At 31.5% G+C, this 26,360-nt stretch overlaps 4 protein-coding genes across 14 annotated transcripts in view; 3 read left to right on the top strand and 1 right to left on the bottom strand.

Annotated features, from left to right (window-relative positions):
- Nucleotides 1-182: 182 nt before the first annotated feature.
- On the bottom strand, nucleotides 183-6,188 carry LOC114942958 (uncharacterized). Of its 3 annotated transcripts, none has more exons than XM_029318460.2 (6): nucleotides 1,922-2,608; nucleotides 1,664-1,808; nucleotides 1,417-1,565; nucleotides 1,111-1,336; nucleotides 877-1,032; nucleotides 183-417 (listed from the first exon to the last, which is right to left on the bottom strand). In XM_029318460.2, the coding sequence occupies exons 1-6, from the start codon at nucleotides 1,961-1,963 to the stop codon at nucleotides 284-286; spliced, it is 852 nt and encodes a 283-aa protein (XP_029174293.2). In that variant the 5' UTR covers nucleotides 1,964-2,608; the 3' UTR covers nucleotides 183-283. The 3 variants fall into 3 exon arrangements, with proteins under 3 accessions (XP_029174293.2, XP_029174296.2, XP_029174294.2); XM_029318463.2 differs by lacking the exon at nucleotides 1,922-2,608 and adding an exon at nucleotides 6,135-6,188 and having other exon boundaries at nucleotides 185-417; XM_029318461.2 differs by lacking the exon at nucleotides 1,922-2,608 and adding an exon at nucleotides 1,877-1,918 and having other exon boundaries at nucleotides 185-417.
- On the top strand, nucleotides 2,660-5,395 carry LOC114942959 (pleckstrin homology domain-containing family J member 1). Of its 3 annotated transcripts, none has more exons than XM_029318464.2 (3): nucleotides 2,660-2,827; nucleotides 3,168-3,457; nucleotides 4,083-5,395. In XM_029318464.2, the coding sequence occupies exons 2-3, from the start codon at nucleotides 3,367-3,369 to the stop codon at nucleotides 4,562-4,564; spliced, it is 573 nt and encodes a 190-aa protein (XP_029174297.1). In that variant the 5' UTR covers nucleotides 2,660-2,827; nucleotides 3,168-3,366; the 3' UTR covers nucleotides 4,565-5,395. The 3 variants fall into 3 exon arrangements, with proteins under 3 accessions (XP_029174297.1, XP_029174299.1, XP_029174298.1); XM_029318466.2 differs by lacking the exon at nucleotides 2,660-2,827 and adding an exon at nucleotides 3,020-3,078; XM_029318465.2 differs by lacking the exon at nucleotides 2,660-2,827 and having other exon boundaries at nucleotides 3,085-3,457.
- LOC114942957 (WD repeat domain-containing protein 83) lies at nucleotides 4,333-8,260 on the top strand. The gene is made up of 6 exons (XM_029318459.2): nucleotides 4,333-4,397; nucleotides 6,001-6,121; nucleotides 6,219-6,425; nucleotides 6,506-6,749; nucleotides 6,860-7,086; nucleotides 7,175-8,260. The coding sequence occupies exons 3-6, from the start codon at nucleotides 6,353-6,355 to the stop codon at nucleotides 7,546-7,548; spliced, it is 918 nt and encodes a 305-aa protein (XP_029174292.1). The 5' UTR covers nucleotides 4,333-4,397; nucleotides 6,001-6,121; nucleotides 6,219-6,352; the 3' UTR covers nucleotides 7,549-8,260.
- A 175-nt stretch (nucleotides 8,261-8,435) lies between these two features.
- Nucleotides 8,436-26,360, top strand: part of LOC114942960 (low-density lipoprotein receptor) — a 34,075-nt gene continuing 16,150 nt past the window's right edge. For 4 of the 7 annotated variants that reach the window (XM_085482084.1, XM_085482085.1, XM_085482082.1 and 1 more), the window contains exons 1-4: nucleotides 8,436-8,649; nucleotides 9,033-9,746; nucleotides 14,265-14,390; nucleotides 26,012-26,134. In XM_085482084.1, coding sequence (XP_085338210.1) covers nucleotides 9,668-9,746; nucleotides 14,265-14,390; nucleotides 26,012-26,134 — 328 coding nt within the window. In that variant the 5' untranslated portion in view covers nucleotides 8,436-8,649; nucleotides 9,033-9,667. Of the gene's footprint in view, nucleotides 8,727-9,032; nucleotides 9,747-14,264; nucleotides 14,391-26,011; nucleotides 26,135-26,360 lie in introns of all 7 variants that reach the window. The other 3 variants (XM_085482087.1, XM_085482086.1, XM_085482083.1) reach the window with 2 other exon arrangements.

The raw sequence follows: 26,360 nt of genomic DNA, 5'->3' as shown, positions 1-26,360 counted from the left end.
ATAAATAATTTTTTTATATTTATAAGTATTTACTATAAATATAAAATTCTGAATGTGTCAATCTTAATAACCTTTCTATCTATATCACTTATTACAATGATTCTACTTGGTATTTTTTCTTTTTTTTTTCAGGTAAAAGACTTTTTAATTTTATTTCATCAATTTATTCAAATTTACTATATATAAAATATATTCTATACATATTAAAAGTACTATATATAATGTTTACAAAAATAATGTTTGCATGCTTTATATCTTTTATGTATAACTTATTAAATATAACTTAATATTTAGGATTAGGTTTCTTATCATTATTTATTAGCTTTTCTTTTTCCATCATACGTTTTTTAAATTCCATTTGTTTTTCCATTTGTTTTCTTTTTCTCTCCATTCGTTGTCTCTCTTTTGCAGATAATTCTATAAAGAATTACAAGATAATAAGTACTTAAAATATATATTAGAATTTATTTAAAAAAACAAAATAATTAGTAATAATATTTTTCATTATATTAGTTGTGATGAATTTACTCTTTTACATTCAGAGCGTAGATTTTCTAGAATTCTATGAGAAAAGTATGTATTTTCATATAATATAAAATACTTTTCTTTATGTATCTAATAATATTTACTTTATACTTTTTATATTTAGTGCATCATAATTTTATATATATAAAGTTTCAAAATATAATAAAATCAAAATCTAAATCTAGTATGTTTAATTTGAATTAAATATCAAGAAAATGTTACTACATATACACATAATTAAATAGATCCATGTCTTGTAATGTCAATATCCAAACAGTATAATTTTAAAAATAATTAATAATTAATTTAATTTAATGACTTTGATCAATATTAAACACATTTATATGTTACCTTGTTCCTGTTCAGTAATATTTATTTTATCGTTTTGTATTGTTACTAAGTTGTCCTTATCTTCATCCAAATCTTCAAAGATTTCTAGAGAACTGTTAATTATTGGTGATGATAGTTTAGTGGCAGTTGTTTCCTCTTTCACAATTTGAACAGGACCTAGATTTAATTACTTAAGTTGAATATATGTATGTACTATATTTCACGTACAATTATATTACTTGATCATTAACAAACCTTTATTTTTATTTGATTCAGCATTTTTACGCTCTAATATTGTTGTAGGTTCTTGAATTGGAACATTTGATTTCTTTTCCATGTGTTTATTAACTGATGATTGTATCGCATTTTTCTGTATGTCACCAGTTTGTTCAAGATTAATTTGCTTTTGTAATTGTAATTCTTTTTCAATTTTGTCTCCAAATGACAACAAAACTCTCCTTAAGCCATTTACAGCAGAACCCTGTGAAATTAAAATTAAAATTTCTATAATTTTTCAGTTAAATATAATGTAATTGTATTATTTAATTAAATGATATATACAATTCTTGCATTGTGTATTGACAAGCCTTTTGTAGATTCTTCTGCACTATAATAACCAACATCTTCATGAAAGGTTCCATTCTCCAGTTGAACTTTAACGAAACTAACACATCCAACGCTGCATTTGGCACCAATAGCTTCAACATAATCTGTAATAAATTTGAACTTATGTTTATATGCATTTGATAAGAGAGAAAAACTGCTTACGCACTTATAGAAATATATTTTTCAAAATTAACTAATGTACCTAAAGTCTGTTGAGCAACAGAATGGTTCCATTTTCCTTCTCCAAAAATCTTATTAGCTGTTGAAATTAAATTACGATGATCTGCTGTAAAATCTATTGATTCCATTTTTTCAGATTTCTTTGTTGTAGCTTGTTTTGTGGGAGGCTGAGGAATAGAAATTTTGTACATTTTAATTATTTCTGCACACACAAACAAAAAATCAATTATTATACCAATAAAACCCAAAACTGTAATCAGCTTAGATGGAGATTACTCACAATTTTGATACATGATAAAAAATCATTTCCGTTGTTGTACATACTGCCTGCTAAGAAATTCGCGCCAAAAGAATTTGCGTCCTTAAAACGCAAATTTTAGCGCGCGAATAAAATTGAAAGGAAATGACAGAAAAACGTAGAATAAGGGAAAACAGACCAATCACAGTTAATTATCGGGAAATCTCATCACGTCATCATTTTAAAAACTTAAAGACCTTCTTCTTCTTATTATTAATTCTTTTTGACCCAGTCGCAAGTGCGACTTTCGGCCATCAGCGGGTTATATATATTTTGAAAAGATATTAGGACCAGAACGGAACACAAAGAAAAAAATTTTTTCAGACGTCTGAACGCGTCAAAGGACGCCAACAAACTTCTTGTTCATATAAATCCAGATATGACACTTGATAAGAAAAATCAATCAACCACGTATTTAATTAATTTAAAAAATGCAACAAATGACATACTTTATATTAGATATTTTAATTGATTAATCTCTTTTATCCAAGTTTGTAAACAAATGATTTGCAGTGTAGATGTGTGTTTTGAAAGTACTTCAAAGTACAGTTGATTGACCAATCAGAACAAAATGAGTAAAGATTCCTTTGTCCTGATTGGTTAGAACATTTGTAACTTTCAAAATAGACTTCTACATATTTTGTATGTCTATGGTCTTTTAATTCATAATAAACGTGACGTAAACTATAGATTTCCAGCATCGAAGCTTTTATTATATCTTTTTTTAAATGTATTCAAAATGTAAATAAGAAAAGAAGTTGAGATTATAATGATATTATACATAATGTTGTTTATAATCTAATATTTAGAGATTGCAGCATTTAGTAATTATATATGATTTGTCCACGGAACATTCTAAAAACAAGGATTAAAATTAATAAAATTTCAGTGAGTTTTTACATAATGTTATTTTAAAAAATATGAAAAATTTCAATGATATTTTTATAATTTTTAAATATATTTTATTCGACATTTATGTCTTTTTTTTATTTTATTACAAATATTATATAGATGAGATTTTTCTATATGTACATATATATATCAAAATTTAAATTCGATAAATTATATCTATTTTTATATCACCCATTGGCAGATAAAAACGTCATGCAATCACTTTTAGCAAGCGAGCTGTTTCAAAAGTATGACGTGTGCGAATAATGCGACTTGTTTTATCATCGCGTAAACAACATATTTATTCAATAAAACTTATCGAATATCATATTCGTAGGTCGACTCTCGCGATCATTGATTGAACACAAGTGAAAGCATTCTCGTAGCTCGAAGATTCAAGAAAGCGTCTAATGTCGATTAACGCAGAAGGCAACCCCTGACATCTCAATTAATATAAACGATTACGAGGATGGAATATTTGCGATAGCTTATTCTCTGTGACACATTGACAGCATCCTCGTATCGCTCGACCAAACATGAAATTCAATGACAAGGAGCTCGCAGAAGTGAGTTTTGGGCCCCCCGATTTCGAGGGACGTCTAAATCACAAACGTGCTCACAAGTCAGGTTAGTTTAGTGTGAATATAATTAAATACTTTTTATACAGTGCACAACACACAATGAATCAACTTAATCTCGCGATCAATCGCCTCTGTTACCCCGTCATCTGATACAATCGTTCAATGTCGAGAGAGACAAATAATTTTTTTCACTCACTGTATATATTTCTTGACTATTATCAAGAAGATAAATTATATTGCGTTTTTACAATTCTCTACTTCCGATTTGCATTTCTGACTTATACAGAGAATTGTTTCAAATATTGTCACATTATTTCACTTCTGCGGCATAAATTATAATGAATTTTAAAGAACCAAAACTATTTTAAATTCTAAAAATTGTCTAAAGAATTTTTATTAATTATTTGAAAATAATTGTACTATTTCTGAAATACTTGACCAAATTTAGAAAGTAGTTTCTTGTATGAAAACAAAAGAAAACAATTTATATATCTCATCAGAAAATTTATTATTTTATATAACTAGTTAGATAATTACTTTTTTTTCTATTAAACTTTGATAGCTTTCTGTACAAAAAATTCATTATGTGAATTGTAAAATAGATGTATAAATACTTAAATAATTATAGCAAGATTACATATATTTTTATAACATGTAATTCATATTTCCAGTGTTTAAAGAAAAATGGTTCAAGCTGCGGTACAATCTATTATTTTACTTCAATCTTAATGATTTAGGACAAATTGATGGGAGGCAACCTGCTGGTGTCATTATTCTAGAAAATTGCAGCATTAACATAGACACTTCCACTGAAGGAGTATTTGCATTTAGTATTTCGTTTCGTGATGAACATGAAAAACGACATGTATTGAGTGGTCGATCAGAGTCTCAAGTGGAACAATGGATTAAGGCACTTAAGCAAGCAAGCTATGAATATTGGAGATCTCGCTTGATTATGCTTCAAGAAAGATTGTGCAAAAAAACTGGTAAAGATCCATTGCTTATGTATCCTAGAAATCAAGGTGTTGTGCGAGACGAAGCTTGGGAACCTGCTTCTAGCTTCAGATCTCATGTACGTTCATTCACAACATCAGTTGCATCATCATCTACATTGAATACAATAGCACGAGATGTTAATCTCATAGAACTTTAATACAGGGAAATAATTGTAATTAAATTTGTTGAAATAATTTAATTGATAGCTTTTTGAAATTTATATTTTAGAAAAATCTGCATAAATGAAATAATTTCATACAAATTTAGTTTTGGTTTACAATATTGTCACTGCCATTTAAGCAAATTTTGACATGTAGTTTCAAGAAATATAAAGCTTTAATTATTTATATATGTAATTTATATCAAATCAGATAAAATATAAAATAAGAAAATATAATTATACAAATTAAATGTGCATTGTATATAACAACTATTTTATTTAATATATAATATTAAAACTGTTGATGTTTGCAAAAAGGATTAAAAGTTACTATTGATGCAAAAGAATTAATTTCTCTTTAACACAAAAATACAATATTAAAAAAAACAAAGGAAAGACTAATAAATTAAAATAATAAAAATTTAAGTAATAATCATTGTGTAATTTTGTAATATGGAAAATATGCAAAATATAATATATACTTGTATTAGTCTACAACAATATTGTAAAGCAAATTATGTAATGTATATCTAGTAATACTTATAATTGAATATTCTTATATTGTGCAAGTGTGCGTATGTGTGTTCATCTGTGTGTGTTGTGTATTGCGAAAGATGATGCAGTATAGATATAATTTTTAGGAAATTGTGATTATTCATTTATTACTCATTATTTTCTACCTCTGTACAAATTTGATAAAGTATTCAAAAATATCAAATATTCACTTCTATTTATAATAAATTTATGTAATAATAAGTAATAATATGTAGTATAATTGATGTTGATTGGAAAATAATTTTTTAAAATAAAATATTTTTATAATCTTTATATTATTCTTCTCATTATCATATTAAAATAGAAAACTTTATCAAATGTTATTCACAGTTAGATGATAAAATATATATCTGTATATTAAATATTATTTATTGCTTATGCTTTTTAGGGCCGATTTTTCCAACTTCTCGATAAGTTTTACTCGACAAGTAGCATCTTTTTTAGAACTTATCTAAAAGAGACGAAAATATACTACCTGTCAGGTAAAACTTATCGAGAAGTTGGAAAAATCGGCCCTTATAAGATATAAGTTCAAGTAATTCCTTTGTTATATTAATTTTATAAAAGTTCCCTTTCATTATATAGACTCTGGTAAAAATAATACAGAAAAAGATATGAAATTATTTGATATAATATAAATTTGACTTCATTATATTTATTAATTTATAAGAAAAGATGCAAGATAAAAAGATAACATTTTATCATATTTTTTACTTAAAAATGATGAAAAAGATGAACGATTAAATAAAAGCAACAGAGGTTAAAATATTCATGTTTTGAGAATTTCGAAAGATAATTTTTTAATTATCTAAGGGCCGGTTGTTCCAACTCTTGATAAATTTTACCCGCCAAGTAGCATATTGTTTCTTTTTTTTTAGAACTTATCTGAAAAGACGAAAATATGCTACCTATCAGATAAAACTTAGCGAGAAGTTGGAAAAATCAACCCTAAAGGACACACTTTGAAAAGGAATTACACTAAATTTTGACTGGGCAAATGTAAATATCTTACTTTTTCAAATTATGTTATTCGAATATCGAGAAATTGGCCACTGAATTTAAACTCGCAACTTACTTCACTTCGATTTATCTCTAGTCGAACGAAGTGCGACGATAACTTTGAAAATTTTTCAACGAGTTCAGAAGACTTACATACATGACAGATGACACATGCTATCTTTTATCAAAAGTTTTTATCGGATAACGAAATATTTAAGTTATCCTTAAAAAATGGATACCGAGTACAAATTCCTGAGAGAAATCGACTGCAAGCAGGAAGCTGTCAGATCCGTACGATTCAGCGGTAAGGAATCGGTTGAAGTTGCTAATAATGTATTTATATGAATCTTTTATACGCTTTTGACACGTAATTTTCTGTTTTAGTTGACGGTTCTTATTGCGTAACGTGCGGATCGGATAGAAAGTTGAAGTTATGGAATCCGTACAAGCCCGTAACATTAAAAACGTATGGTGGTCATGGCGACGAGGTTATGGATGCCTGTGCGTCCTGTGATAGCAGCCAAATTGTGTCCTGTGGTCTGGATAAATCTGTAATCGTCTGGGATGTGTCAACTGGTGTTCCTGTACGCCGTTTCAGAGGTCATGCAGGTCCAGTTACGACAGTGAGGTAGATATCTTGTCATCAAACTAATCATAGTATTCATTTTGTGCTAGTATTTTCTTCTAGTATGAAACTGACTGAGCTAAGTTTTAATATATATCTTATTACCATTATAGATTCAACGAGGAATCATCGATGGTTGTCTCTGGTTCTCGTGATAACAGTGTTATGTGTTGGGATGTACGTTCCAAAGCGCAAGAAGCAGTACAATCATTGAACGATGCTAAGGATTCTATATCGAGTGTAAGAGTTTCTGATCATGAAATCTTATCTGGTTCTTTTGATGGTAAAGTACGTACCTATGATATACGTGTAGGACAACTGTGTGCAGATTATATGGGAGGTAAGTGACGACAAAATAATGTAAGCAGATTTTGAATTTTATTGATTTTATTAATTACAATATAAAAATTCAAATTTTTACAATTTAGATGCAATTACATGCGCCAGTTTCACCAGAGATGGCCAGTGTTTAGTTGTTAGCTGCGCAGATGATGTAATTAGATTGATCGATAAAGATTCAGGAGAACAACTCGGTGAATTTAGAGGTCATATTGGAAAAGATCTTTGTCTAGAATCGAGTGTAGATTGCCAAGATACAAAAATTCTTTCGGGCTCAGCGGATGGAAAGTTATGGGTTTGGGATCTTGTATCTCAGAAAGTGGTCGCAAAACTCTCAGGATTTAAACCAACTAAGTATGCTACTGTATCTATAAGTGTTCATCCACAAAAGAATTGCTTTTTAGCCTCTAATGGATTTAATATATTAATGTGGAGTACTTCGTCTCATACAGATGATGAATAATATTAAAATTAGTGTGAAGATAATGAAGTCAACATTATAACAAATTATAAATTTTGAAAACTTACATCATATATAAGTTGCATTTTATACATCATATGTGTGTATACTTTTGTATTAGTATTCAAATTTTATTGTTATTCATCACCTGCATGAGATCTTTATAATGGTACAATTATTTCTAAAGATTTTTATAAACTTTATTGCAAAGTAAAATACAAATATTGCAATAAGTGATTTAACTTTAAAAAGACTGTCCATACTATTAATAGAATTGTCTTTTAATATTATTTAATCATTCATATTTGCTTGATTTCATGTTTTCAATAATTCTTATAACAATTAATCCCAGATTTCTTTTTTATAAATGATTTAGTCTGTATTTTTTTATTCATCAATTCGATTATTAGATATAAAAAAGTTTGAAACAGAGAATATAACATTGTCACAATAGTATATTATATAGTGTAATATATGATACTCTATTGTAAAAGGTCAATTCTTACAATACATTTTTATAAAAAACAATAATGTACACGTTTAGAGATCTAAACATTGACATTTGTAAGAGGTAAACAAATGGAAATTTCATTTGATTAATTTGAGAAAAAAATTTAATATTTAAATGCAAATATATATATATATACATATGTAAACGCGCGCATGCGCATTTATGCGAGCAAGATTTGACGCTGACGTTTCTGATTTATAATTGTGAGCTAGGAAGCAGGAAGACATCAGGATACGTGCCTATTTGGCAATACATGCTCGGCGAGGTTCGCACGCGTGCGATACGCGTGAATTTGCGACTTTTGTGAGCATCGTACGTCGTAGGTCGACGCGACGAGGAGAGCACGCCGGCTCGTAAGGTAGAGAGCGAGCGAGAACGAGGGAAACCTGCGCGCGCAGGTGGCGCGATGTCGGTGCGTCAACGTACGGCGTGTCCCACTGGTCGGCGCAGTCTCGCCCGGGGAGCGCGAGAGAGAGGAGACAATGGCCGGATGAATGAGGCAGAGAGAAACGGTAGAGAGCGCGAAAGAAACCGGCTGAATCACAGTAGTGGATTGAAGATCGCGAAGAGAACAAACTGATTTTCTGTCGCTGGTAAAAATTTCAAACTTTCAAATAGCAAAATTCAAAGATTTTCTGTTCCAACAATTGAGAAAAGTAAGAAGTATAAAGTAAGTTCTCCCGCTTTTTCAAGAGTTTTACGATAAGCTTTCAAGTCCTAACTATATCTATGCAAAGCACTAGCAAAATCAAGGTTTTGAGGTATTAAAATAAATATATTCATTCAAATATATGAATAGCACACAGGCGCGATAGATATATTTTATATGCTTGTTGACATAGTTTTTCTTTTCTGCATATCTGTTAGGAAATGAAGTTTCGTATCAATTCTATATTTATAATTCTTACTTTGAAAACGCTGAAACGTCACTTTACGTTTGACCTAATTTTTCCCAATAAATGCTTAAATTTTAAAGCTCGCTCCGAGGCCCGTGAGCGTCTCGCGCCATATAATCCGCCACTGCCAAATCGACGTAGCCGTGCAAGAGAGACAGGGAAGAGAGGGAGCAGGACAGATATACCTCGTGAGACCCGCAGAGGTGGTCGCATACGGGGCGGGCCGGTCAGTCTCGCCACTTCGCGGAATACTTTTTTTTGTCACGCGGTTTCTGCGACCGCAAAAGGGAGAGTGAGTGACAGAAGGAGCAGGCACGAGGATTGCCGGAAAAGGACGGGGTGGACGAGAGAAAGAGAGAGAGAAATAGCTAGTTGTCAGACCTCGCAAACCTCGAGCACCTATGTAGATCGAGGCACTGCTCGACCGCGTGCTCTCTTGCGAGGTTCCAGCAGTGACCATCTCTCGTCCGACAGCGGTGTATATTGTTGTTGTTGTTGATCGATATTCACGAGAGAAAGGGAGACGGAGAGCGACAGCCAGAGCAAGAGCGAGAGAGGGAGAGAGCCGGCAAGAGGGCGAGAGAAGAAACTGTCCGTACCGAGAGGTTGGCAACGGTGGTGGCGGCTGCTGCACACTGGGTGGTGGTGGTGCGCCCTGACACAGTAGTGGAACGAAGGCAGGAAGGACACGACCGTGAGAAGAAAGAGGGTTGTTATGGGGCGAGATTCCCGTGGCGTGCTGCTAATCGTCGCGCTGGCCGCGCTGGCAGTCGCGGACGCCTTCTCCATTGACAGTAAGTCCTTCTTATTCCCGAGCTGGCGAGAGACGTATTTTCGGAGCACAACGATGACGGTGGTTGAATGAGGATGGGGTGGGCGAGGGGAGGACAGGGGGAGGAGTGGCGGGCAAGAGCTGGTCCTGGCTCATACACCCAGCATCCGCTCTGCTCGTTCTTCGCGGACCCGTCGTCTCCCGCGGATTTTTCGTCGTTATTTTTTTCTTCTCGCGCATCGCGACAATCTTGGACGAATCTTTTCAGTCATGATTTCCTGCGCTTTGAATTCTTTATCCCGCTGTCCTCCCCTTTGCCTGAAATTGCGTGTTCGATATGAGAAGAATTTGAGCCTTGTCCAAGATGACGAGTGTGTTATATAGATTTGAAGAGCATCGATGCGCTCTCGTGAACAGAATTATTTATTCCGCGTTAGATATTGCGAAGATGTAATTGGTTTATTTACGATCGTTGTCGAGAACACGCCGCTATAATTAACTGTCAACGTCATTCAACTTTTATTGTTTAACTCTTGTGCGACAGAGGCATTAGATACGCAAACAGTACTCGATATAATCATATTAGATAACGAAGAAGATCATCCTCGAGGTGAAATTTCTGAAAAAAATATACGCCTTCGAGGACGCGGAGAGGGTTTCATGGCGGCCGTTCTCACCCTGAGTTTATCTCCGAAATTCTCGTTGTGTCTGATAATATGCTATAACATTTTATAATCACGCTAGAATTACACACTATAATATTTATATATATATATATATATATATATATATATATATATACATATATATATCATATATTTATTTATATATTTATATATATGTATAATTATATAATATATATATATATATATATATATATATATAATTATACATATATATAATATATTTTATATACACGGAGAGAATTTTCTCTTAGAATTTACCCTGAAAATCACGGCGTCATTACAAATAAAAAATATTAATATCTATCACAATAAGATATAAAATATGTTTAATTAATTTTACTTTTATTGTACCTATTAATATTTTTATTGTGATAAATATTTAATTAGAGAAACTCATAAAATTCTCTGTGTATTATATATTTGCTTTTCAGATTAATGATGTTGAAACAGATTTAAACTATCCTGAAGAATATATATATATACAATTGTTTAGATTTAAACTATCCTGAAGAGAATATACAATTGACCCGCATGTTTTTGTGCGGGCGAGGATATTCAAGCGAGCGAAGCGCGTCGATATCTTCACGTGTTCTCGTCCTGTCACGACGCGGCTCGCTCGCAACATCCCTCTCTGGATTCCGGACCGCGGATATGACGAGTCCCCTCGGCGAAGACGTTCGATTCGACAGTCGGCGCGAAGATGTATCTACATTATATAAGTAGACGCGCAACGTCGTCCCGTTTTGTCAATGATCGCGCACACTGCTCGCTGCTTTTCATTGTCTCTATCTACGTACATTTCTGCCTCGCCGAGGTCGGGTTGTATAATAATATATACACCCAGATGGGATATTAGCGCTATTAAGTGAAAATGAAGAGAAAGGGATGGCCAGTTATTTAATATCATTTTATGATTTCTGCGATAAGGAGTTTTACAGAGCGTTAAATACTCTTGTTAAATAGAGTAAGCAAATAACAGTTATGATAAAATCAACAAAAATAGTTGAACAAATTTTTATTTTTGTCAGAAACGGGACGATTTTAGTTTTCTCGTATATAATGTGTAAATAAGAGATTATCTTCCTATATTTTTAGTACTTATATTTGGTATATAAATTATTTCATGTATTTACCAATTTAATTTCATTTTTTGGTAAACTCGTAGGATTTGAGCATTCGTGTTTCTATTTAACATAGATTGATTAAATAATGTATTAAATGGAGATCAAAGTAAAAATCTAGAATAATTTAGAATCTATTAGAATATATAAATCATAATTTTGAATATAATCATTCAAAGAAAATCTTAAAAAGAAAAAAAATCTTTGTGAAACGTCTTTATCTTATAATTCTCACGGAAAAAAATTAGTCATTATAGTTAAATTTTAGCTATATTACAATCTAAAATTTAGTTATAATGGCTATTTTTTTTCCGTGCCAATTATAAGATAAAAACGTTTCACAAAGATTTTATTTGAATGACTATATTCAAAAAATTATGATTTATATATTCTAATATATTCTCAAATATGATTTTTACTTTAATCTCCATTTAATACATTATTAATCGATCTATTTAAATAAAAACATGGTAGCTAATATTTTGTAGCTATAATTTATTTTATAATTTAACAGATTCGAGAATTCTATAGCTAAAAAGTATTAGTTATTATAACTAAAATTCAGGCATGATGACTAAATTTCATACAGGGACAGTTAAAATTCAGCTATAGTAATTAATTTTTTCTCATGTTTGCATTTTTTATACGTATTCAAAAAGATTTAAATCGAAAAAGTCTAAGATATCGAGTGACTAAATTATTCTGTTAGATACGTTTTTGAATGGATTTAAAGAATCCGCGAAATCTGTGTTATGACAATGAGCAAAATATTTATGTACCAAATAAAAAGATAATGTTTTGTTTACATATTGTACACAGTTAATAGAGACAAGAGCAAATTATTCGTGTTGTAAAAAAAAGAGACAAAAAATACTTGTAATTTTAAACGAAGTCAAATTTTCCATTTAAACGCTGATTGAGATTTCCGATTCATCACTTAAGCTTTGAAAATTCGAACCAGAGACGAAGAGTGATTTCAAACAAGAAAATTTGTCAACATCAAAATTATACTGCTTTCTTGCTTGCGTTACGTGAAAGTTTGTTTTGATTACATTTGTTTCATCACAGACACACATAGGACAAACTACCGGAGGGGATTTGGCGCGCGTTCGCTATATAAATATGTACATTTTCGAGTGCAGGGAGAGAGAAAGAGAAAGAAAATCGAAATGCGTGCTCATTAGGCGCAAATATATAAGGGTTGCAATTAACGTAATGATTCTTCCGGCATAATCCAAGCATTATCACGGAGCCGCGACATAGAGAACTCGTTGTGCGTGATCAGATATTTATTTCGCCGCTCCGATTTCCGACTTTTGCTAGCTTCTACATCTATTAGTATCTTATGATAATTTTATCGAGGAATTCACGGAACCGCGGAGATAGCCGCGGCGCACGTCCGCGTAATAAATCCGCATCGACAATTCCCGACGGGGGTTGTCGAGCTGTTTCGCGAAACGTACGTGAATTTACAGAAACTTCGATCGGGGATCGTGTGTATTTAGTTTAGATTACCGTCTCGCGTACGCCATTTATCTTACGTCCATTCTCGACAACATCGTCGCAAGCTGGTATCTTTAGCAGGAGATTTCTAGTATACTCGATCGTCGAGTAAACTTTTTTTGAGACAATTATTTTGAAAAATAACATGAATTATGCTTTGCTGCAAAAAAATATTTTTCCTCTAATATGATCAAAGCTAAGCATGAACTAAATGTAAAGTTCGTAGCAATAAAATCATATTTGTAATGTTGTAAAAAAAAGGAGATCGTAACATATTTTTTCCTCGATCATTGAGTGAAATATTTTTTGAGACAATTATTTTGAAAAATAATATGAATTATGCTCTGCTGCAAAAACATGTTTTTCCTCTAATATGATCAAAGCTAAGCATGAACTAAACGTAAAGTTGTTGCAATAAAATCATAACATTTGTAATTTGTAAAAGAAACCGTAACATATTTTTTTTATTATACTCGATCGTTGAGTGAATATTTTTCGAGACAATTATTTTGAGAAATAAAATTAATTATGCTCTGGCCGCATAAAATGTTTTTTCTTTTATAAAGAGACTGAATATGATCGAAGTTATATGATAAAAATATCAAAAAAGCTAAACTAAGCATGAAATAAACGTAAAACTGCAATAATATAACAGTAAAATCTCAACATTTGTAATTTTGTAAAAAGAAATCCGTAGCATATTGCGTGATAATACTTTAATAATGTGCGAATCGATATCGTATATATTTTCAGAGAAAATTGTTGCGATTTCTTTATTCATTTTTTGTTCACTTATCCGTGCATATTAACTATCTATCGCTATTGTCGCCGACAAGAATTGCGAAGTAACCTTGTCGGTCAGTTAACATAAATGAGCTACGAGATTACATTTGATTTTATCATTATTGCACTTAAACGATTCTCATATCTCATAGACGTGCATCTTCTAGTGGCGAATCATTCTAATTATAAACCGCACACAAATCTTGGCATTCTCATTTAAATCTAACTTATACGATGCATAAATTTAAGTTCGCGACGTATAAAGATACAAAATAGTAGAGAATTTGGATAGTAAGAAAAAAAATTTTTTTTTAAATTGCATATCAAACTATATATTAGAAATTGCTCGATCTGCTTAAATGCCATCTTTTACATTTTTTTTGTTTATTTTATGATTTATTGAGTTTTTTTCTTTTTTTTTCAGTAAACTTTTTCTTTGGTTCTCAGGTAAATTAGCCTGTCCTTTGAGGCAGTTCCGGTGCGCCAATGGCAGATGCATTCCAATCTCGTGGGTCTGTGATAAAGCGGACGACTGTACCGACAATTCCGACGAGAGCCCGGAGGAGTGCAAATGTAAGTCACGTGTAGAATTATGCGAAATACGATCGAATTGACGTCGACGCGGTCCGTATACGATCGAACGTAAATTTGCGCAATCCTTTGACGCGTCAAATTCGTGTATGAGAGCCGAAACACAAACATCATTTTACATAACAAATATTGGCGCTGCGTAAACGAATGGAGCACTGCTTTTCGGTGCGAGAATTTTGTAAATTTCTATCATTTTTATCACTAATAATACGCATTTTAATTGATTTTATATTTTAGATTTAAATTCTACATTATTTTAAATGAACACCGCGTACGAGAGATTGTAGTTTTACTTTGCACAAATTACGGAGAGATAATAATAATAATCATGCAATGGAAGATGGAATTTCGCGGTCGGATAAAATAGAAATGCAATTGTTCCTTTTTGCAAGATTTTTTTGGGGGAAAATGTTTGTGCCACGAAAAAGTGGCACGGTGTCACGGATTTATACGTCGAAACGCACTTTGCTCGACGGATCGTTAAATATTTATGAGTCGCATCTCGTTAATACAATTATGCACTCGTGACAGGGTCGATATCGACGGAAGTATTATTGCATGCGCAATTGCGTACGCGTGTGAGAATACGAGACGAAGCTATGATAAGACATTCCGGAAATAATTCGCGCTATTATATATTTTACACGCATATATTAACGCGCGGAAGCGCGTGTGTATTCTCATTGCAAATATATATTTCCTTCCGTTTGCGCGCGCGTTCGTTAATTAAATGAAGCGATCTGTTGACAAACAAGTCGTCGGCCTGTTTAATTCTCGCGAATTTTATTGATTTCGAATGTAAAATGTTCCTGTGGCTGCACGAGAAGAGAGAAATCTAATTTTCGCAGCTGCGATTTTAAAGCTTTGACCAATCTCGATTCGACCGATCGCACACTTTGGGATTTCATTTACGAGACTTCATGCGTCAATCGATCCCGATTGACGTATAGCTATCGTTTAATAACCATAATAATATGATTACGCACGAGTTAGGGGTGGCATAATCTGCGCACTTGGCCAAATGCTTATTTGCTCATTTACATTTGGAACTTTTGCTTTCTGATATTTTTGTTTTTGGCTCTTACAAATTCTAGATATAGCGAATAAGAAGTGGAAAATTTCATTTCCTCCTTTCGCGCTATATCGACTTTTGATTTGTGCTAAAGAGGAAATGTAGTAATTAACGATGTCGGATCATCAAAAATAAGTATGATGGTAAAAATACAATGATAATCTTATCAGCACATTTATTGCATTCATCTCTTATTTTTTTCTATAAATGATTAATAATCTACATGACATTGCACTCTTTTTACGACCGTATTTTTTACACGCAGATATATGCAATTATGAATAAATATGTCCCTCTTCGTGTAATTGTTACATTAATCTGAAAATTGTTTGCATCTTCATTGACCTACTATTCTTTGACGCAATATATTTAAGTGCTTATTGATTTATTGAAACTCGGTTAAGAGCTAAAAATCACAATAGTCTTATATAATTTTCGATCCTTTTGAATGAGAAATTATTTTGAATCTCGTGAATATATTTATCTCTCGACAGTAATAGTCTCAACTTTGCTTAATAAATCATTCGGGAAACTTTTGCAATATGTTTAGCAACACGAGAAAATATTATGAGGAAGACGGAATATTACTATGTGCAATATCCAAGCTATTGTTGAATCCTATATATAATGTATATCTCTGTATTACGGTAAGAATGAAAAGATTATTATACAGATATCGTAGCTTTGTCAACAGTAATTGATTTGAGTTTGCATTGTAAATGTTTGCACGATCAATATATGAACCTCTAGTCTGGAAGCCAAACTAATCGATCAACTTTTTATAAATTCTTAATTTTAGTACCGGGACACATTAATCATACATTCTAGTATTCTGAAACTGAGAAATTTACAAAATGTTGAATTGAATCAGTTTGCTTTCGTAAAGGCTCTTATATAAAAAGCAATAGTACTATAAGAAAATGAAAAGTTTGCGATTAATACTTAGTATTTTTGTCTTTTTTGAGCACTTTAAGTCTAGAGGTAAATCTTATAATGAGAGGAAAAAACGAGAACAAGAAACGATAATCATCAATAATTTAATAAATTATAAGTCCGTCTCCTAGAATTTTGCGCGACAAAAACTCACCGTCCTTCTTTAAGTATAGTTATAGTTTTTTTAATCAAGCACATGAGAACTGGCGCCAAGCAAGACGTAGCCTCTCGTTGATCTTGCATCAGACCGAGTGATCTAATTTGATTTCTTTTATATTAGAGAACAGGAACTGCGGTGCGCGTGCTTGGTGCACTTATCCTGTCTCATTTGTCTATTAACTCACTTAATTATTCGATCAAAGAACGATCTAGATAATCTTGATTGAGAAGTAAAAGCTATCGAACTTGGTAAAATATATATTAATGATGACGTGAAAAAGAGGCGTCGCGGACAATATTCTATTGTTAAACCGTATATCGTTCAAAACTGAAAGAATTTTTTTATTTACAACGCCGAGATATTGATTGCTTTTGAGTTGCAAATTTTTAATTAAGAATATTGCTTTACTTGTTAGCGAGTGTATCTGTTATCGACCGGCCTGTATTGAAAAAAATCGACATTCTATCTCGCGCTATTTGTATAATTTTTCTACTTTATTTCCTTGATTATATTTCGAAATTAATCTCATCACACAGTTGTATATTCTGTTCTCCGTAATGGACTTTCGCAAAGTTCTGCATTTTTCCCGTAGATTTCCTACATTTATATAAATTGATTACGCGAGCTACAAGAGGGCAAATAAACAAGCAGCTAAATAAGTAACTAAATAGATAAACTGCGGCAGGATGGTGCAACGACGTGAAATAATAAGATAGAGAGAAGGCAAAGGAAAAGGAGAGGATCGCGGGGGAAAGAGTGCTATCTAACGAGCGAAAAGGAGCAATAAGAACGAACGAGGCTGCCAAACGAACCGAACCGACTTTGCCCTTTGTCGTTTCTCGGAATATTCGCAGGGTTTGCATCTTGCAAACGATCACGCAAATTCCGCACCAATTCAAGTCGACTCCTCGTCTTTTCTTTTCAGCCGGTTTTTATTCTCGCGTGTCGTCTCGCTGTTTCACTCCGAGATCTCGAATTCCACTTATGATTAGACGCGATTCCTCCCTCGCTCGTCTAAATGTTTCATCTCATCAATTTCGAACTTCCTTTCCGCGAACGTCAGTTTAATACTTCAATGCGCTATTTCCTCCGTATATACGATTCAATTTTATTCATTAATTATGAATCGCGAACGATTCATTATACATTTTAATAGAGAGCTGGAGTGGAACATTTTTTACCAGCTAATAGAACATTTTATGGACAATTAATATCCGAATTGGTAAAAGCATCGAATCGATCGATAAATATAATAATAATCCATCGACGAGAGGCGTAAAACTAACGATCTACAAACATTCGAATGCACTTAAGCGAGATGAATTATACAGGCTCATTATTAATGACATTGATTTCTCGACCTTGGTGAAAATGATGCCTTCACTTGGACACGTTAGACTCAGGCGATGTTGCATCAGGCCCTCGAATTTATTTCCCTTCTTTCCGTCCTGTGCCTCTTTTTGCATCGGGCGCATTCGCCCAGGATTCGCCAGGGTTCTTCCTTCATCGACGTGCATCCATTCGTTTAGGATCGCTGCATTTTGTAGCGCAAGGCCCGCCTCGGTTGCATCAGTCGACAAGGAGAGCCGATTCGGTTGCGCGGCGACTACCGACGCACCATATAATTATGGTGAAAGCCAGTCACGACATGGTATATGTAGGATCGCATGATTTGCTCTCGAATGTCGACCCGCGATATCGCGATATAGGATACGCACCGAGGTGGACCGAAATATCTTATCTGATCTTATATGACAATATGGTATTTAAAAAATTTGATAAAGAGTTTCTCTGATTCATATTTTTACAATAAAAAATACTTAACATATAAAATATGTTTGATTAATTTTACTCTTATTTTATTTATTAATATTTTTTATTGTGATAAATTAATCAGAGAAACTCTTACGTAATTCTTCCATTAAATTCTAAGAGAAAATTCTCTCCGTGTATTAATAATAATACATAAAGAATTTTAAAAGATTGGTCATTTTTTTACATTTACTGAAAAAAATTTGTTAACTTGATTGAATCGTTCAACTAAATATATTATTTTGTTAATTGAATATATAAAAATATTTAAATTAAATATAACATTTTAAATCTAACATATATAGTTGACCAAAATACTGATATATGTTCTATTGACAAAATAGTAATTGAAAGGTTTAGTCAAATTAATAATTTTTTCAGTATTGAAATACAGTTGTTTATTCGCAAGAATAGACTCAGAACTCTGAAAAAAGGATTAGCATAAAAAGAAAAGAGTTATCTCTTTCTGCAGAAATTGAGAAAAGCTTTGCAATGTCTGTGTATACTTATCGTGGGAATCTTCGAACTTTATCCTATGTCTTCATATTTAGATACCAACTGGTGCTTAACAACTTTTAACCCAATTGAAATCAATCGACTAGTCTGCGTCACTGAAAAAGTGCTAGCAAAATATCGCGACAATCATTAGTCATTGTTCAGTGTCATCGCAAGTGAATCCATTTTCATTACGGCATTAGCAAATATATTTTGTAATTAAATATTGTAGAATTAAAATTCGAACTTTTATTATTATGAATACATTTCTTTAATTGTATTATACGATACGTTAAATAACTCTTTTGAAATCATTAAATAGTAATTTAAAATACATTCAAATATTCATGTTATATCGCACAAATTTATTTATAAAATTTATATAAATCAGCATATATTTGTATATACAATGGCAACAAAATAATAGAAAAGCTTTAATCAATTGTCTATTGCAAAGCTTCAATCTTATTGTTAGTTAAACTTATTGAAATATTGAACGTATTGAATATACATATATGTACGAAAGTTATTGAAGAGTGAAATTTAGAAATACAAATAAATAATGAAACATTATTTGTCCAATTTCAGGAAAATTTATTTTGGTAAATTTTAATTTAAATAATTATTAAATTGATAAATGTTAAGATGAGGAAAATTATGATATATATATCATTTCAACATTTTTTTCTCCAGAAGAAAAATTTCACGAGGGATAATACTTTTTCAATTAATTCTCGACTACACTGTAATTATCTTTTGCTTCCAAATCGTATTGTTCTACGTTATATGTTAATTTAAAAACTCCAAAGAGATAACATGGAGATGCACGAGATTAAATACTTTTAGTGGGTGAAATTGAATTAAATTGATCCCAATTAAAATGGACCTAAAGGGCGAATAAAGAATAAATAAAATGTCAATTTGAACATTATAATTGTAATAATGTTTTTGTGATAGTAAATATTGATTCACATGTGCGTGTAACAAAACACGTGGTGTGTGAAAAGCGATATTTACAGAAAATATAGTGTATTTTGCGATGAATGCATAACGCACGTAATCGTTCACGGTGATAGTGTTGAATGTATTATTGCCCAGACTATTTCAATCTTTCAGGCCATTGAACGGCGAATACAGATGACGTTTTTCTCTCCTTCACTTTTAAATCGGTATTTCGTGCAAAGTGACGCTCGCGAGACACTGCATATGTGGCATTTTAATAGGAGAAACATTTACTTTTCTCTGAAAATTTTATGTAAACAATTTTTTATTCCATCTTCTCGATTTATTTTTGTAGAATCATTTGATTGTACTACAGCTATATGGAACATCCATATATATCCACACGCGTTATGTACATATAGATATGTAAATATTAATAATTTTTTGTTACAAATTAATATATATAGCACAATATATATAAAAGATTAAAGTTCTCGAAAAGAATATTTTTTTCTTTTCAATAAAAATTGCAAGATTTTGCGGTATACAGATATTCATTTTAAATTATTTTAGATAAATAGTTATTACCATAAATATATGTATCGTAAAACTGTATTAACATTTTTAGAAATGGTAATGTCAATTCTTTTCAACAAAAATTTGTTTGGTTTCCTAATGAAAACGTAGCTTAACAATAAGATCTCAAAGATATATTGACTTGTGATAAAGTTAATGATGCAAACATTGTATAGAACTCATGAAAAAGAAGAGAGAAAAGAGCAGCGAATTTATCTTTTGGAATTTCAATATTTGAATTTCAAATTTTACTTTTAACTCGGAGAGCTTTATATATTTAGGATTACTTTGAAGTTTATTCATACGACTTTGCTCAAACCAATGCATATTTTTTCATTAGAGATGTATGATAAGAGCGTAATAGAAAAGTTTATTCATATACACAGAATTTTTGACAATATTTTTAATAAAAGAAAACATGCGCACACACAGAAGAGCATAATAAATATTCTTCCGTATCTCCCGTTAATATCTAATATTAGTAGCTCGGAAATGCATGGATTATTATGTGACAACAACTCCCGGCATAATAACCACTGCGTAATTTGATACAATAATTACATGACGTTCATTAATTAATCATTTGCGCGTTTAACTCTTGTGAAGCCGTCCGCGAAATTTCTCTTCGTTCTCAACAGATATAATGCATTTCGGATACAAATAACGAGATGAAATCATAATTGTGATATTAATTTTTCATATCGTGCGATTTTCCATTTTGTATTTACATTGAAATTATTTCCGGAGTAATTTTATATTTATATCGAAATTATTTCCGGGGTAATTTTGTATTTGCATACATCACAAAATTACTCCGTACATATTATATCAATTGTTCAGGTTTTTTCACAAAAGCAAAAAATATAGGACGAGCTTTAGGTTGATCAGTCGCAACTATAAGTAAATTAAAGTAAAAGATATTTTCTGTGTGTGCGTATGTATGTCAAATTTCTAATTGCCTAGATATTATATCTAAATGTTGCGCTGCCACTCGAGACTAACAAATTAGCATGAATATAATAAATGATCCCGTGAAACATTTTTTATTATACAATATATTTTTTTAATCTACAAGTACAGATATTCCTTAACTGCTAATACAAACGAGAAAATGTAGATTTTTTTCATACAAAATTTCGTTTCTAAGAATATCAGTTTGAAAGAAATTGGAAAATCAATCATTTTTCTATTTTTATTAAACTTTAATATGGTTGAAATTTGAACGATCTCTTATCGTGAGTCATTAAATTCGGTAACAATTGTCGGTATCAATAGAGTTGTTATACATTTCGACGTGCAATATACAGCGAATCTAGAAAAGAGATAATCGATCCACAGGGATATCTCGATGATCGAGAGATCGTTAATAAAGCTGGAGTCTAAGTCGTGGGACAGAAAGTTAAACGAGCGAAAATGGAATGACGAGAGACGGCTGCTCTTAATCAGAAACGAGATTCTTACAAGCAGAAACTGGACGCGTTCCTGTCTCGTGCATATCCCACCTTTTAACGGTCCATGCCAATATGTGCACTTTGTGCTTCGATTTTTTGTGTGTTTATAGCACACGTGCAATATCTGTCACGAAAAAAAAATTAGCTACCAAAACTAGTGAAAAATTTTGTTATCATGTCTAAATTTTAGATACGGTAGCTAATATTTTTTAGCTATTTATACCTAAATTTCAGCTGTGATAGCTAATATTTTTAGCTATATCTAAATTTTAGCTATGATAACTAATATTTTCAGCTATAGTTTAATGGAGAATTCTATAGCTAAAAATATTAGTTACCATAGTTAAAATTTAGGCATAATAATTAATTAATATTTTTAGCTGTAGCTAGATAAATTTCAGATTGTAATATAGGGACAACTAAAATTTAGCTATGGTGGCTATTTTTGTTCCATGTGCAGCAATCAATAGTGATTCCTCAATTGTTGACTTTAAATAGTCGATATTTTTCTAAGAGAAATGTTCTATAGGATTCTGATGGAAAAACATATTTATATTTTTTATTTTTGAAATAGCAGTTGATTGAAATAGTCAACTTCTATTGTAAATATTTTGATGCATTATTTAAAGAAACAAAATACGAGTCACGACATTTATTATACGAACGAATTTTTAAATAAATAAAAGTAAACTAGGATGGAATAACGAGAGTCTACCATTTGCCATATATATATATATATATATATATACCGCGATTGCATAGTTTATACATATATCTATATGGAATATGTATATTCTATTTTATAGACATATTGATTATTCAGAACGATGGCATTCATTTATCCACATTCGATGTGTCAAAAGCTTTAGATGCAAATATCTCAGAATCATGTTTCTGCAAACGAAGCGTTCAGATCTTCGATCAACTTTAGTTGTTTGGCCGAAAAGCATTATTATGTTTCATTGCTTCACGCATTTAAAACTTTTTTTAACAGAAATGTTCACAAAATAGGTTCTTCTTTCATTTCTTCTGTAATAATATAATTTTGTCTGATCTATTTTTATTTTAAAAACGATAATTTTATAAATATTGAGTACAATATTTTCTAATTTTACGTTCTGTTATTTATTGTCATGCTACTATACATATATATTTTCCACTATTTTCCTTTAAAAATATTGTTGTAAAGATAATAGTGCTTAGTTATTTATGAAGTTCGAGATTTATAAACATCTTATATAGTTAATGGCTATATTACTTTAAAGAATAATATTAATGTGTAAATATTAACATTATAATATTATATTAACATTAAAAAATATAACATTATATATGTATTAAAAATTAACAATATTTTTTGTTTAAAAAAATATTTCTAGGATTAGATTATTATTAGAGAATATAAATATCCAAAAAAATCTCTTCAAGAAGTTGATTTAGTTTTTATAGAATATTTTGTATGCGTTTCTCTTTTTCTTTGTGTGTGTTTTTAATATCTTTATAATAAAATATTAAAAATATAAAAGAGGAAAGAGAGAAATGCGATCGTTACTGAAAATTCACGATAAATCGAGAAATATGCGATGATAAATAACTCTTGTGCTCAATTAATTAATTAAAATGCTTTCGTTTATATATACTGATATTTCTTGAGTTCGATGCTATCTTTCGTTGTGCTACTTCTTGTATTTTTCTGGCCATATGTGACCGCGTTATCGATGCCACCCTTGTCTTATCATTGTAGATAGTTCGTGTTATGTCGTATATGCGTCCCAAAAGAACGCTTGATAAGTAACGATATTTTATATTTTATAAATTCATGTCTGAGATCTTTTACATAAATTTCTTTTTGATATATTTACAGGCAGACTATCCGGATTTACGTAATTCTTTGATAATGCCGTAAAAGTAGTGAAAAGTCTAGTGAAATGGATATAATTATTTAAATGTCATGATAGTTTTACAGAGATACGCAGCCGTATAAATTTACGAGGAATAACTCGCAAGTTGTTGAGAAACAAGATAGTTGTTCCCCAGCTGCTTTTATGTGGCTTTCTTGCAACGTATAATATTTTGCAAACTTGCGTTAGATAAAATAATGGATGCACACAATACATACTTAATATTTTTCATTTTTATTCATATACGACCAAACTGGCTATGATGGTTACGTAAAAGTAGATCACGACGTTTCGACCATTGATTTCAGTCCTTTTGAAGTGAGCTTATAATAAATTAGATCACAATAATAAAATAGATCACGATCGCTTTTGTAAAGTGTCACTTTACAAAGTCAATTTAATTGCGAAACATCTACTTTAATATTTGACAATCCAATATGTGTCAATTTATTCACATTGATCTATTTAATTTATTATAAGCTTACTTGAAAAGGACCGACATTAATGGTCGAAACGTCGTGATCTACTTTTATGTTACCATATCCAGTTTGGTCGTATATGAATAAAAATAAATAATTTTTATCATCACTTGCGACTAAAACTTTTTTATTTGTTAATATTTTTCGTTATTATTTATCTACAAAATAGAAGTTCCACTTTTTTATTTTTTTTTATTTTTTATTTTTTTTTTAACAAAATGTAGAAAAAATATACGCTTGATGAGGGCAGAGCAGTAAATTAACATACATATATGTATACATATTTAACAGTTTTGGAAAGCTTGTTAAAACAAAGGTTGATAAATGAGCGCGATTTTTTAAGTATTTTAGAACAAATTAAAACAGAATTAACAAACTAAGCGCAATCAAGGCCGCATTATCTTTTTTTTATATTTCAAAGGTAATTCAGGTCTCTTATTCTTTGCAGAATGAGAAACGGTCAGGGTTATCGTGTTTTTACAACTGTATATTCTAAGCCGAATGTATTAACTTGTTGGTGCTGCATACATATTTCGATTAGTTTCGAACGTGCGGATAATTTAATTCTTATTTATATTTACGTTATTTGTCGCTCTATTTAATTAAAGTACTTCGCCATTGCGTGTAAAAGATTTTATTTTAAAAAGTAATTCTCTTTTTCTCACAACATGCTTTATTAATTATATCAAACTTATCTGACTTGGTATCTTGAAAATTGGCATATATATGTAATTAATAGCGGTAATAAAATTAGGTTTATATGTGCATTGGCATCTGGGAAATTGACATATGTAAATAATTGATAAAATCGATAGCTAAAATGTTATTTAAGAGGTTATATAATTATTTAAAAAATAGTCTTTAATTTTATATATTTCTTCTCGAGATAGTCCGAACTGATCAGGACTCAAACGAGCTCACATAATTAGGTATATGTTGCATTGGCATCTTGGAAATTTACATGTATAAATAATTGATGAAATTGATAGCTAAAAATGTTATTTAACAAGTTATGATCATTTAAAAAATAGTTTAAATTTTATATATGTCACAGATTTCTTCTCAAGATAGTCCAAACCGATCAGGATCCACGCATAATTCTTGCATAATTAGGTATTTGCCGCACACGTGTACGTGATTTCCCCGCAAATCGGGAAACCGTAAGAAACGTGTTAAACGCGTAATAAGGAACAACAGTCACGGCTTCGATTCGTGTTTTTATCTCCTTCTTCCTCTTCTTCTACCACCGCCACCACCGCATGTGTAGCAAGCCCCTTATATAGGGACCCCTTTGCCAGACTCCGGCCTTACAGAATCCGGCCACCATCGAGAGAGTATCCAGTCGCGTCAGTCGCTGACCCGGAGCTTGTAATCTTACATCGTTTGCGTATACTTTCTGACGAAACTTCTACGATGAAGTAACAGCGCCGATCGATGAGTTCTTCTGTAGTGCTCCAATAATTCAGAAGCATCGAACATTTTCTTATTCGAAGTCGGACGAGACTCTTTGCCAGCTTTACCAGTGATATATAATTTTGTAAACTCGTGCGAAATGAAATGACGTCTGAGGATTAATTTTTTATTAAAACACTGCGGGATTTTATCGAGTTGTAGCGCGATATTCGGACAGATAAGAAAAATTCGCGATCATGCGACTCCGTGGCAGAGGTTTGGATGCATCCTTCCTCTTGGATGCATCCCTCACGTGCATCCTGTTGCAGCTCGCGTGCGTGGCTATCATCCCGATCGGCGCCGTCGCTCATTCCCATATGAACATTTCAGACACCCAGGAATGCAAGGACTCGGAGTTCAAGTGCACCAACGGCAGATGCATACCGAATATATGGCATTGCGATGGCGACCGAGATTGTTCGGATGGCGCCGACGAGGATCCTGCAGTTTGCAGTAAGTTTCATCTTTTTTTTTAAATTGCAAATGTACATATTTTACATAAGGATGTATGGGAGACATCTAAAAATGGCACAAAATTTAATAAAAATTTATATAGAGTGTTTCCACTCTGATATTACAACTACCGTTAAAATTTGGATTTAATTCATCAACTCATTTAAAAGTTAATTGCAATTTATATAATCTTATGAAAATGCATTATATACTATTAATCGATTAT

This window comes from Nylanderia fulva, unplaced genomic scaffold (genome assembly GCF_048542155.1).
Source record: "Nylanderia fulva isolate GAGA-0341 unplaced genomic scaffold, ASM4854215v1 Scaffold2, whole genome shotgun sequence".
Classification (NCBI taxonomy): Eukaryota; Metazoa; Arthropoda; class Insecta; order Hymenoptera; family Formicidae; genus Nylanderia; species Nylanderia fulva.
The sequence above is the reverse complement of the archived record's forward strand: the minus strand, read 5'-3'. Positions and strand labels throughout refer to the sequence as shown.